Source organism: Borostomias antarcticus (assembly GCF_949987555.1).
Source record: "Borostomias antarcticus genome assembly, chromosome: 8".
In the NCBI taxonomy this organism is placed as follows: Eukaryota; Metazoa; Chordata; class Actinopteri; order Stomiiformes; family Stomiidae; genus Borostomias; species Borostomias antarcticus.
Window position 1 is genome coordinate 31,421,653 of NC_140241.1, and position 13,998 is coordinate 31,435,650.

The 13,998-nt window shown below is 45.8% G+C and overlaps 1 protein-coding gene across 1 annotated transcript; it reads right to left on the minus strand.

The window, feature by feature from the left end:
- Nucleotides 1-13: 13 nt before the first annotated feature.
- On the minus strand, nucleotides 14-12,660 carry LOC311312326 (E3 ubiquitin-protein ligase MARCHF3-like; the record flags this gene model as incomplete). The annotated part of the gene is made up of 4 exons (XM_084442252.1): nucleotides 14-172; nucleotides 2,899-3,108; nucleotides 6,059-6,263; nucleotides 12,407-12,660. The coding sequence occupies 4 exons, from the start codon at nucleotides 12,658-12,660 to the stop codon at nucleotides 14-16; spliced, it is 828 nt and encodes a 275-aa protein (XP_084298378.1).
- Between the last annotated feature and the right edge of the window lie 1,338 nt (nucleotides 12,661-13,998).

Genomic DNA, 13,998 nt, shown 5'->3' on the forward strand with positions numbered 1-13,998 from the left:
TGGTCTGTTCATCTCAGACTATTGTCTCTTTGGACGGCCGTTTGTCCCGGGGCGGGCCCCGTAAGCAGGGCGGGGCCGAGGCTTCGCCGCGTGACTTTGGGAGGAGGAGCACCACCCGCTGATTGGTCTGTCGCCACTCGTTATACAAGCGACAGTGATACCTGAGAGACACCTGTGGGAAGCAAGAGAGAGGAGTTTAAAGGGATAGTCCGATAGTCTGATAGTCAATTCGACTGCATTGCTCTAGCATTAGCAAGACATGAACGTCCGAACGAGAGACAGCATGAAATCAGCTGAAAATGTTCTCCATCAATCAACAACATTAAGGGTAAAAAGGTTTAAAAATTCCAGACTATTCCTCTAACGTTTTTAAACATAGGATTCCTATTCAAAACGTCTGTATTATGTGCAGTAGCCACCTGTTGATTTTTCCCAATACCAGAACATAGCCTAAGTAGGCTATACGTGTTAAATGCTTTAATATTTTTTTTCCCCAGACAAAACGTATATTATTGGTATTTCCTGAAATTCGTGCAATGGTTTCAGTTACTCTTGAGTCACACATATCAACAGAAAACAGGAACAATTTGTGCAATACCAATACCACTTTCCGGCTGAGCTATGTCCCTCCCTCTCTTCCTCCCTCTGTTCTCTCACTGTGTCACCATAGTAACGTATAAATGGGGAACAGTCTCACTCGCTCTCCTCTACCCCTCACTCATCACACTTCAGAAGAGGTACATTTGCTTCCCGTCCATCCATCCTCACTTCCTATGCATACTGTATCTCCTCCTTCTCCATTAATCTAACCCTCTTACTTCTGCCCTCCTTCTCTCCCCTCCTCTCTCCATCCCTCATACCCTCAACCCCCAGGCCCTCTACCACCTCCTCCCCTCTACCCACCCTCCCCTCTACTCCCCCTCCTCCCCTCTACTCCCCTTCCTCCCCTCTACTCCCCCTCCTCTCCTCTACTCACCCTCCTCCCCTCTACTCCCCCTCCTCCCCTCTACCCACCCTCCTCTCTATCCTCCCTCCTCTCCTCTACCCACCCTCCCCTCTACTCCCCTTCCTCCCCTCTACCCACCCTCCTCTCTATCCTCCCTCCTCTCCTCTACCCACCCTCCCCTCTACTCCCCCTCCTCCCCTCTACTCCCCCTCCTCCCCTCTACCCACCCTCCTCTCTATCCTCCCTCCTCTCCTCTACCCACCCTCCCCTCTACTCCCCTTCCTCCCCTCTACTCCCCCTCCTCCCCTCTACTCCCCCTCCTCCCCTCTACCCACCCTCCTCTCTATCCTCCCTCCTCTCCTCTACTCCCCCTCCTCCCCTCTACCCACCCTCCTCTCTATCCTCCCTCCTCTCCTCTACCCACCCTCCCCTCTACTCCCCCTCCTCTCCTCTACCCACCCTCCTCTCCTCTACTCCCCCTCCTCCCCTCTACTGACCCTCCTCTCTATCCTCCCTCCTCTCCTCTACCCACCCTCCCCTCTACTCCCCCTCCTCCCCTCTACCCACCCTCCTCTCTATCCTCCCTCCTTTCCTCTACTCCCCCTCCTCTCTACTCACCCTCCTCTCCTCTACTCCCCCTCCTCTCCTCTACTCCCCCTCCTCTCCTCTACTCACCCTCCTCCCCTCTACTCCCCCTCCTCTCCTCTACCCACCCTCCTCTCTATCCTCCCTCCTCTCCTCTACTCCCCCTCCTCTCCTCTACCCACCCTCCTCTCTATCCTCCCTCCTCTCCTCTACTCCCCCTCCTCTCCTCTACTCACCCTCCTCTCCTCTACTCCCCCTCCTCTCTATCCTCCCTCCTCTCCTCTACTCCCCCTCCTCTCCTCTACCCACCCTCCTCTCTATCCTCCCTCCTCTCCTCTACTCCCCCTCCTCCCCTCTACCCACCCTCCTCTCTATCCTCCCTCTCCTCTACCCACCCTCTCCTCTACTCCCCCTCCTCTCCTCTACCCACCCTCTCCTCTACCCACCCTCTCCTCTACTCCCCCTCCTCTCCTCTACTCCCCCTCCTCTCCTCTACCCACCCTCCTCCCCTCTACTCCCCCTCCTCTCTATCCTCCCTCCTCTCCTCTACTCCCCCTCCTCCCCTCTACTCCCCCTCCTCTCTATCCTCCCTCCTCTCCTCTACTCCCCCTCCTCCCCTCTACTCCCCCTCCTCTCTATCCTCCCTCCTCTCCTCTACTCCCCCTCCTCCCCTCTACTCCCCCTCCTCTCCTCTACTCCCCCTCCTCTCCTCTACCCACCCTCCTCCCCTCTACTCCCCCTCCTCTCTATCCTCCCTCCTCTCCTCTACTCCCCCTCCTCCCCTCTACTCCTCCTCCTCCCCTCTACCCACCCTCCTCTCTATCCTCCCTCCTTTCCTCTACTCCCCCTCCTCTCTACTCCCCTTCCTCCCCTCTACTCCCCCTCCTCTCCTCTACCCACCCTCCCCTCTACTCCCCCTCCTCTCCTCTACCCACCCTCTCCTCTACCCACCCTCTCCTCTACCCACCCTCTCCTCTACTCCCCCTCCTCTCCTCTACTCACCCTCCTCCCCTCTACTCCCCCTCCTCTCTATCCTCCCTCCTTTCCTCTACTCCCCCTCCTCTCTACTCCCCCTCCTCTCCTCTACCCACCCTCTCCTCTACTCCCCCTCCTCTCCTCTACTCCTCCTCCTCTCTATCCTCCCTCCTCTCCTCTACTCCCCCTCCTCTCCTCTACTCCCCCTCCTCCCCTCTACTCCCCCTCCTCTCCTCTACTCCTCCTCCTCTCTATCCTCCCTCCTCTCCTCTACTCCCCCTCCTCTCCTCTACTCCCCCTCCTCCCCTCTACTCACCCTCCTCTCCTCTACTCCCCCTCCTCCCCTCTACTCCCCCTCCTCCCCTCTACTCCCCCTCCTCCCCTCTACTCACCAGTGTCCAAAAGAGGTATATGGTGAAGAGGGCCACAGTGAGGGCGATGAGGCCCACAGCCTCCAGGCGGCTGGAGAAGTGCAGGTGGTCCACGGCCCCCCGCAGACACAGCCAGCCAGAGATGGTGGCCAGGGGCGTGATGAGCAGGAAACACACCATGTCCCCGAACAGAGTCCGCTTCTCCCGACGCAGTCCCGGGTTACGCATCCACTACGGAGGAGGAGAGAAAGAGCGAGAGAGAGGGAGAGAGAGAGAGAGAGAGAGAGAGAGAGAGGGAGAGATAGAGAGAGAGAGAGAGAGAGAGAAGTGGGTGAGCAGAGTCAAATAGCAAAAAAAAGGGTGAATGCAAGCATTCCAAATAAGGTTTTCTTTAAGCTCTGGACATTGCCTCTCTCTCTGTCCAGGGCTTTTTGCTTGATGCTGAACATCTGCCTCACCATTGGAAGTCAACAAAGCATTCTCTATTTGCTCAGCAAACACCTTAACACAGAACAGGATGTAGAGGTGGAATAATATATAGTTAGAATGCTAACTGAAAAAGGTTAACTAAGTTTTATTTCAATACATCGGGGGATAGCATTTGGAGATAGACAGTCCATAAATGGGTTAGGCTTTAAACAGGATGTTTGTCTGTGGGGACGAAGCAAGCATGGCCTCCATCCAATCAAATTATCGCCCTGGCCAGCAACGTTGCTTGATGCCTTTTAGATTTAGTCAGGACATTATTGCTCATGGTCTGTCTGCAGCTTCTCTCACCAGAACCAATGTTGCTGGAACACACTACCAAGAGCATATGATGGTTGGTGGTTTTTAAATTACAGTCCCACTCCAATTTCAAGGATTTGTAAAGTAGAATACTTTGGACTCAAAGACAGAACTAATTTGCCAATATCCTAATACCTGTGGTTTTGCTATTTGAGAGCAAATATGAAATACAAGCTCACAATCCTTTTGGATGAAAATAAAGCAAACCCAGTATACCAATAATTTCCAGCTATCAAAACACCGCCCTTTAAACATTTGAAAGTGGTTCATAAAATCTCACCATTATCCTAGAAATTCAGACTATGGTGACTCTGCCTGCTTTATAAGGGCATAATTAGCATCTTACAGATGCTCCATGGATGCTCCCACAAATGGGATATCACGCACCAGTGCAGAGCAATTATGCATCATGTTCTGTGGCAGTGTGCTGACATGTAAACAAAGAACAGGATGCTAGGGGGGGAGGCTAAATGCTAAAAGGTTATTCTGGATAAGAGGCCTCATTATGTTGTGGGTAGCCGGTTTCACCAGACAGAATGTGGGGTTTGTTAGTCTTATGTGGAGGTTCTGGCACAGAACTTCGCATTGGCATTCAGATATCTAGTAATATTGGAATTGGAGCCGATCATTCATCCTATATGACCAAATATGGATACAAATCTCTGAGAAGCCAAATAAGTGAAGGGATGGGGAGGATATGAAGGCCATATTAGTGGCGGTTAATAATTTTTACGTGAAGGGTGACAACCTATTTGGAATTCAGCATTCGTTGACAGGACAAGAAGAAGACTTTTATTTACTGTCTATGTCAAGAAATTTCAAAGTCCATGTGATGTTTAGTAGTTTGTGTTCCAGGTCAGTATTGTGATGTTTAGTAGTGTGTGTTCCAGGTCAGTATTGTGATGTTTAGTAGTGTGTGTTCCAGGTCAGTATTGTGATGTTTAGTAGTCTCTGTTCCAGGTCAGTATTGTGATGTTTAGTAGTGTCTGTTCCAGGTCAGTATTGTTATGTTTAGTAGTGTCTGTTCCAGGTCAGTATTGTTATGTTTAGTAGTCTCTGTTCCAGGTCAGTATTGTTATGTTTAGTAGTGTCTGTTCCAGGTCAGTATTGTTCTGTTTAGTAGTGTCTGTTCCAGGTCAGTATTGTTCTGTTCGTAGTGTCTGTTCCAGGTCAGTATTGTTCTGCTAGTAGTGTCTGTTCCAGGTCAGTATTGTTATGTTTAGTAGTGTCTGTTCCAGATCAGTATTGTTCTGTTAGTAGTGTCTGTTCCAGGTCAGTATTGTGATGTTTAGTAGTGTGTGTTCCAGGTCAGTATTGTTCTGTTAGTAGTGTCTGTTCCAGGTCAGTATTGTTCTGTTAGTAGTGTCTGTTCCAGATCAGTATTGTTCTGTTAGTAGTGTCTGTTCCAGGTCAGTATTGTGATGTTTAGTAGTGTCTGTTCCAGGTCAGTATTGTTCTGCTAGTAGTGTCTGTTCCAGGTCAGTATTGCCCTTGTTTGCTCTCCGAGTGGTTCTTGGCAAGCATATTTGTTTTCTGCAGAAAATGTGTTATTATGCAAACATTTCAAAGGTGTTCATAGAGCACAGGGCATTTTTGTTGTTGTTGGTCTGTTTCAACAGTTTGAAAATATAAACATATTTACATTATCATAACATTTTCAATTCCAGCCAACAGTACCGCCTGTGAACTTACTTTCTGGAGGGGTGGTTCTTAGCAAATTATACTACTTGTGTTTTTTTTGTTTTTGTGTGTGTGTGTGTTTTGATGAGTGTGTGGTATTTTGAATTCAGTCCCCACCTAGATTACATTAGGATACATTAGGATAACATATTTTGGTATGCAATCATCTGGAGTAATAAAAACATCCATTCATCAACACTGATTCATTAGCCCACTGGTCCGTGAAGTTCACAAGGAGCTGGAGAGTATGAGAACTGTCATGGAATCTCTTCAGAAGCATCTAAAGTGTCCTCAGCCCCCTTCAACCCCCAAAACATGGACACGTTACGCAAAAACACAAATAGACAACTCTAGCACTGTACAAAACTGTTTTCCTAGAAGACATTCAGGACCAAACATGTTGTTCTGGTGTTAATGTCAGGCCTGGCTGACACGTCAAAGCCCTGGTTTTAATCCCAGGCTGGATGAACATATGTGTTTGTGGGGATAAAGATGACAGATGGGGTGTGAAGGGCTGGACCACATGCAGGGGGACTGTGTGTAGTCTGTAGTGTGCCATATGTCCAGTATAATATATATGATAACAGACCTAACATGTCCAAGAAATAATGTCATTTGATGCCTAATAACCTGCTTCTTTGCAGGACAATTTGTGTGTGTGTGTGTGTGTGTGTGTGTGTGTGTGTGTGTGTGTGTGTGTGTGTGCATCTAGTACCTCCAGCAGTGGACGGGACTTCCTCTGCACGTTGAACTGGTAGTGGCAGAGCTCACAGAAGCTGGTACCGGAGGCGGAGAGCCAGTGCTCCAGGCAGCTCCGGTGGATGGTGCCCAGGGTGCCTGCACACTCGCAGGGGGAGAGCAGCTCCTCCTGGCCCCCTCCGTCATGGCAGATCCTACACATGGGCTTCTCCAGGAGAGGGCTGGAGGGAGAGCAGAGAGAGGAGGGTGGGAGGGGGGGGGTGGAGGGACAGGAGGAACAGAGGCGGTGGGTGAAGGGAGAGTGTAAGTTTGAAGGGGGAAGGCAGATGGGTGTGAGAAGGAAAGAGAGATAGGGATGAAGGAAGTGAGGGAGTGGAAGAAAAAGGAAGAGGCAGTTGTTTAGTTCAGAGAACTATGTTTTCATTTTCTGTTGTTCAGAGAACTTTTTTTTATTTTTTAAACTGATTCTTTATTTAGAGGATAGTTGAGAGCAATTCTCTGATCACAAAGAAATAGCTTTGCAGTTACAGAGAACATAAAAAATCTAATCAAATAAATGAGCAGCATGCCCTTTCCTTCTCGTTATCCTTTTAAGCATAAAAAATCTCTGGTAAATGGACTGCACTTATATCCAAAGTGGCCTCTCGTTTACCCATTCACACACACACACACACACACACACACACACACACACACACACACACACACACACACACACACACACACACACACACACACACACACACACACCAATGGCGGCAGCTGCCATGCAAGGTGCTAGCCAGCTCATTGGGAGCAGGTTCAGTGTCTTGCCCAAGGACACTTCAACATGTGGACAGGAGGAGCCAGGATTCGAACCACCGAACCTGCAATCATTGAACGACCCGCTCTACCTCCTGAGCTACAGCCACCCGCCAATCTAATTAGACACTTTCATCTGAATTCTCTCCAAGTGCAAGCGGATGCACTTCCACTGAAAGACACAATATCTGTTCCATTCTTCCTTTGGAATCTCAAAATAACCTTCATTTTCCCATTTATTTTTGACATACACCGTTGATTTTTTGCTCATGAAACCCTACAATCTGTATATAATACCTCTGTTTAACTTTTACCCCCTAAAACGTCTTTCAGCACTGGGTCATCTAGATCTAGTGGGTAATTTTTGTTACAATGTTGTTACTCCCTTGGCCATCTAGGCTTTTTATCTAGGGTCCAATTAATTAGGTTTAAAATTGGGGTCACAGGCACACCATCTAATAATTCTCATCTTATCGAGTTCATATTCAGAGTTCCAGACTTAAGTTCGAATTTTATCCATGGATTTTGGACATTTTATAATTGTTTTCAAATCCTTATTTGCTAATACTGCTTGAATTGGAGGGTCCTTAATTAGTGGCTGTTCTATTTTCTTTCCACCTAGCATGGTCATCTTGGTTGCAGAGATTCATCAATGACCTAATTTGAGTGGCGTAAAAGTAGTCTTTTAAGTGCGGTACAGCCATAACTCCTTCCGGTGTTATAAAGTTTTAAACCTAACTGTTTTTTTTTTCCCTTGCCAAAATGAACCTGGAAATTAATTTTATCCCACTCAGAGAATTGCTTAGAGGAGATTTCTATGGGGAGAGCTTGACTCAAAAAGAGGAATCTTGGGAGCATGTTCATTTTTACAGACTCAGTTCATTGGGCGGCTCATGAAGGGAATAGAGTTCCATCTCTGTACTGTTCAGTAAATCAGACTTTATTTTGGTCAAGGAGGGGGTCATCATTTTATTATCTTTATCTTTATAATCTTTGCCAGTGTGGAAGCTTCTTTGGGTGACAGTACACTTAAATGTTTTATGTAGTCTGGTTCCATTTCAAATGAAATTCATCTTGTAGCTGTTTTTGCAGGTTATAGTTTAATGCCAGAATCTTAATTATCTGGACATTTAGTTTATAGCCTAAAAAATTACATAAGTGTCTAAAACCTTAATCAGTTCAGAAACTGAATTGGTAGGTTCACTTAAATACACCAGAATGTCATCCACCTATAAGGCAATCTTATGGGGATGCCTTTAATGTTGTCAGTGGGTTTGCTTACAGTAGGCTACCTACCTACTGATCTAACTATAAGGACAGTCATTTTATCATTTTGCTGTCGAGTGGTAAACCTCAGTCAGCATTGCTAGGCTATGTTAGCGACAACCAACATCAGTAGCTTGGTGATAATGTCGTAGCTTGGTGCTAACGTCATTAGACTAGGCTAGTTTAAGGGTGGGGTAGGTAGTTTGACGTCAATAAGGACTCTGATTGGTCATCTTTTTCAAAAGAATCCACCCCTCCCTCCTGTCAATCATGATGTAGTCCCTCCCTCCAAACATGACTGGTAGGTGTGGCGAGATAGAGACCCTGATTGGTCAATACATTCGGGCGCGGTGCATTCTTTGAATCCAAAATACAGAGGCAGCGGTAAACACAGAGATCCAAGTTTATTCTCAGAGCACATCTGTTACTGATAGCTGAAAGAATATTATGCCAATTTTACCAAATAAAGCCAAAAGCAAACTACCTATCCCACCTTTAAGAAGCTATGTTGACAAAAGCTAAGTGGGTTTGCTTACAGTAGGCTCCCTACCTACCGATCTAACTAACGTTACTTGGCTCAGGACAGTCACTTCTGCTGTCGAGTCAACATTTGACTTCAGTCAGCATAGCTACGGTAGCAATCAAACTAACTTCAGTTATCAGTTTAGCACATCTGGAGTGTGCAGAAATACCACATCAGGTGCATCCAGGATGTACAGTTGTACACAGCACCCAGAGGGGCGTGGTCCTGACCAGGTACCGCTGGGCCAGAGGGGCGTGGTCCTGATCAGGTACCGCTGGGCCAGAGGCTCCACTTCCCTGAGTCTTTTCACTGCCACCTGAACAGGCTCATTCCAGGTTGGTGTATGATATTTTAAATAATTTGTATGTTTTTTTTAATGAAAGCATCATTCAGATTGAAAAGGAAGACCTTTCTCATTTGAGTATGTTGTTGTTTTCCCAGGAACTAGTGCAAATGCACTGAACTTCCAGTTGTATCTCCTGGAAGGCCTGAACAGGTGGGACCAGGACCGGGGGACCATGGCGGTGACTAGCAAGCTGTCATCTCTCCTCATCTATGCCAGGGATGTGAGATGTGAGCCTGGATCCTGTGGTATTACATATAAATCATATGCTACCTGAATCACCGGGTGGATGCACTAATTAAAACAAAACTTGGCCATTTCCTAGACCATTTCCCTTCACTTCATCTTTACGTCTTCTGCCAGGTTTACCATATTACGGTGGCCGTTGCAGGAGTAATCTGTAGACCCGGGTTCTATCAGATAATTTTTCTCTACAATGAGGAATCAAATCAGCTTTAGATAGATATCAACTTTATTTGCTGTTTAAGCAAACAATATTATCTTATCTTTCTATGTATGTAAAACAAAATAATATCTGATTCTCATTCATCCTGTGGAAAGCTATTACATATAAACTGAGGTGTGACTATTTCAACTGAGTTACACCTACAAAATGTAGAATCTGCAGAGGCCTGTGCTCTGAGCACCCTTTCTACTGTAGTTATGTACACTATAAATCATATTTTTTATATTTCTTGTGAGTAGAGAACTGTTTCATTTTCAGTTGTTCAGTGAACTATGTTTTCCTTTTCAATGGTCTAGTTCAGAGAACTGTCTTCACAGAGCACTTGCCGCTCAGGGCCATCTCTAGTCATAACTGAGCTAGCACATGTATTGACAGGAACAGAGTATACGCAAGACCTAGAAAACATCAAATGAAGGGTTGCTATATGGGTTTTCTGGGTGATTTTCACATAACCAAGGTGCCCATTCAAATCATTGTCCTCCAAAAACCTCCTTCCTTGAAATCATGACATAATACATTATATTACTGATCTGGGGTGCCCCAGTGGCTCAACAGGTTGTGGCGCATACAATGTAAAGACTAGTCCTTACTGCAGCAGCGTGGGTTGGAATCTGACCCAGGCCCTTTGCTGCATGTCCTCCCGTCTCTCTCCCACCTTTCCTGTCTGTCCTTATACTGTCCTATCTAAATAAAGCAGAAATGCCCTAAACATTTATTAAAATAATATATTACTGATCTAATTCAGCTGGGAAGAGGACAGGGAGCATTTCCTCTATGGTGTGTCAACCCTTCCAGTCATCTTAGATCAGTGACTACCGCAAGGGAATATCCTTTTCTGGAAGGAATAGGCTCTTCAGTTAATGTGCAGTAATAGAGTTTAGCCTATGTACTATACATGGAGTGGCCATCACAACAACAACAGCACAGGCGGACTGAGTACTAAGGGCAGGAGCTACATGTCTAAGCGCTCTGGTTAATGTGTAGTCAGTCCACTCACTGTCCCCCTACCACCATGTTCCACTCACTGATGACCAATGTAATAGAAAAGGAGTGACAGTGGAAGGAGAGAGGGTATGGTCAGAGCACACCTTCACAACCCTCAGAGGTCTATATGGAGCTAAAGCTCTACTTAGAAGACACAGTGACCTGAAAAGGTTTCATCTGGAAGATTTTTTCAAGGGGTTCCCTACAGGTACAATGGTTGTTCATCCAGAAACCCTCTTCTTTTCCAAGAGTGTATGGTTGGAAAGGGGTCAGGATGAGGAGTTGGATCTCAAGTTCGTTCTTACAGCATAACTTGGGGACAGTGAAACATATGGGGGTGGTATAGTGAGTTCAAAAGGTACAAAATTAGATACATTGTAAAACAGTTGAGTAACATAGTGACCAGTGAAAGTACAGAAGTACAGATCATAGTTTTATACAGTATTCATGTGTACTCTGTACATGTATGAACAAGGTATCTTTGCTGGTCATTAAAAACTGAAATCTGGATAGAAACAACACAATAAGCATTTTTGTATGCTTTTATTTACTATAGGGGTGGTAATCGATGAACTACCAATCTTTTATAGGACATATATCCCTAATCCTAGGCCTAATCCTCTTTGCTGGATGATCATGTTGGCTTTTTGGGTGGTTTACTGCATTTATTTAATCAGGAAAGTAATCTGCTGGAATGATCCTCTACTGACCCAAACACCGTCACCCATATAAACAACCAATTGAAACCACTAATGTTGGTTTGTTTGCTGCACATCAACCACCACCGTGTATAAAACAATGGATACATCAAAATATGACACGTCTACTAGTATCAGTCAACATGTATGCACTATCACTGGAATCTAGGCACTTCACCTTATCGATACCCAAATATAATTTAATATGATCCTTATTTCTTTGACGACATGATAAAGAAGTTCACCTTAACTGCAAATATTCTGTGTAATGTGAGGTTATAAAGAGTCACCATTAAATGCTCTTGTTTACTCAAGCTTTCCCTTTTGTCATCAACATTAACACTGGAAATAAACCCCCAATCCGACCACCCAGGTATGTGTGATGCAATAGTTTTATTAAAGAGCCATTGTTGATTCCAAAGTGATTGTAAACCAGGTGACACCTCTTTACTGTAACACTGCAATGACTAGTGGTGAGAGGCCACATACTGTATAGCTTAGCTTCTATGCTAGCGCAGACATTCAGGCTGGGGGCAGATTATTAGGTCGGCCTTGCGGTGGCTAACAGTTGCAACCCAGTCTGCATGACTGCAGCTGTGGCAGCTGCTGCTGCCAAAGCCCTCTTTTGTCTCTGTGGCCTGTGTGTGTGTGTGTGTGTGTGTGTGTGTGTGTGTGTGTGTGTGTGTGTGTGTGTGTGTGTGTACTATGTATGAGTGAGTGAGTGAGTGAGTGAGTGAGTGAGTGAGTGAGTGAGTGAGTGAGTGAGTGAGTGAGTGAGTGAGTGAGTGAGTGAGTGAATTTGTGTGTGTGGGGTTTGGTAGGCAGTGGTTGTATGTATTTGTGTATAGGTGGGTGGTAGTGTGTGTGTGTGTGTGTGTGTGTGTTTTCATGTGTAAGTGTATGTGGATAGGGGTTGGTGAAAGAGATGTCCAGTGACACTAGACTTTGATACACAGGGTCAGCCTTGCATGTGTGTGAGTAGGACCAAGCCCATCACACCTACTCTACTGCACTAAATATAGGCTGAGCTCTGCATGTTTTGAAACTTCCTGTCAGTTAAAGAGTCACTTGCGCCATAACCTAATCGCCAAGACCATGCTAGCAACTTTGTTTTAAGCTAAATTTTTCATCAGAGCCAGGACTAGCTACCAACATACAAACAAAAGAAAGCATCACTCTCTCACCTGCCCTCTAAGTATTAGGTGGTAGGTGCAAACCTACTTCGCTAAAATAAATCTGCAAACTATAAACAAATTAACAAACTCTCTCTAACCCATATGTACCTCTGTTTGGCGAACGCCCCCACTACAGGTGAGACCAGCTGACCATTCTTGGTAGACACTTGCATGTAACACTGTGACCGTCCACTCGCGGGACTGCTCGGTTCCTCCATTGCTTTTCCTGGGAGGGCGGGCTCCGCTGTCAGGTCCACCACGCACATTGGTCCGCAGTCCCTGTCACTCAAGTACCTTGAGGGGGCGGAGTCTGATCGGTCGGGAAGCACCTCCGGCAACAGAGTGCAACGGCTGGTCGTCATGGCAGCAGGCAGTTATCTCTCAGAGGAAGGCTGGCAATGTCACTGAGCATCTCTCATCTGGGAGACGAGAGAGGAGAGAGAGAGAGAGAGAGAGAGAGAGAGACAGACAGACAGAGAGAGAAAGAGAGAGAGAGAGAGAGAGAGAGAGAGAGAGACCAATAAGATTTTCATGCATTTTAAGTGTTCTTACATCCGTTGCTAGGCCAAGGTGTTTTTTCATCAATTGAAATAATGTCCAAGAAAATCAAGTGTTATCTTGAAGGTTGTCTAGTGGTACTCTCTTGCATATGAAGCAACACTATGAAATGTATACATTCAGTCCTGTAGGCAAACTCCAAAGCATTGAATATGTGGTGATGAACAATCCTGAGGTACAGAAGAGATGACGGTGTTTACCCTCATGACGGTGTTTACCCTCATGACGGTGTTTACCCTCATGACGGTGTTTACCCTCATACTGTATGCTGGGCCTCTCTGCCGGGGCCCTTATAGAACTCAGAAGGTCAACTCTCATGCTGGGGATCAATGTTTGAAACTGGCTCGATAACAGCCAGCATATACTGTATTGTGACCACCACTGGAGGTTTGGTCCTGATGTACTGTAGGGCAAAGGTCATTTTTCTGTTTTGTACAGATTATGAAAGTATGCCATACATTGAAATCTGCAAATATTTGAAGAAGCTATGCTTCTGTGAATGTTGGTTCACCTGAAATCACCAAGCAGATAAAAAGGGCTTCAAAGATTCAGAGCTGTTCACACTTCTCACAGGACATGGACTTTTGATGACAAATATGACTATTTAGCGATCCTAAAACTGTTGTTTGTTATATTGAGTGGGTTATTCGCTTCTTCAATGTTCGAAATATGAAAAAAAAGAGGAAAACAGTAAAAAAACTTTAAAAAAAAAAAAATAATACTAAAAGTATTTTGCCCTCTAGTGCATTTTGAGGACTGCCTACATCAGGACCAAACCTCCAGTGGCATCAATATTATTTACCCAGAATAGACTCCGTTTTCTACAGACAAATTTACTGTATGGCAGCTTTTGAAAATTAATACTTTATATACACTAACCTAAACTGATGCACACTTGCACAACCCTAACCCTGTTCATTAAAGACCACAGAGAAAGCAAGAGAAAATAGACGCGGGGTAGCCATGGTACCATACGCACACACGGTTTATTAGAATAAAAATTGATCTCTTGTGTTTTTATTTACCTCTACAGTGGTTGAGGGGTAGGGGGGCGATCCCCATTCCAACTGCCACAGACTAAACACAGATGTCTGGTGTGCTGCTATCGCTGTCACAGTTCAACTACGCCAGACTGCACCGCT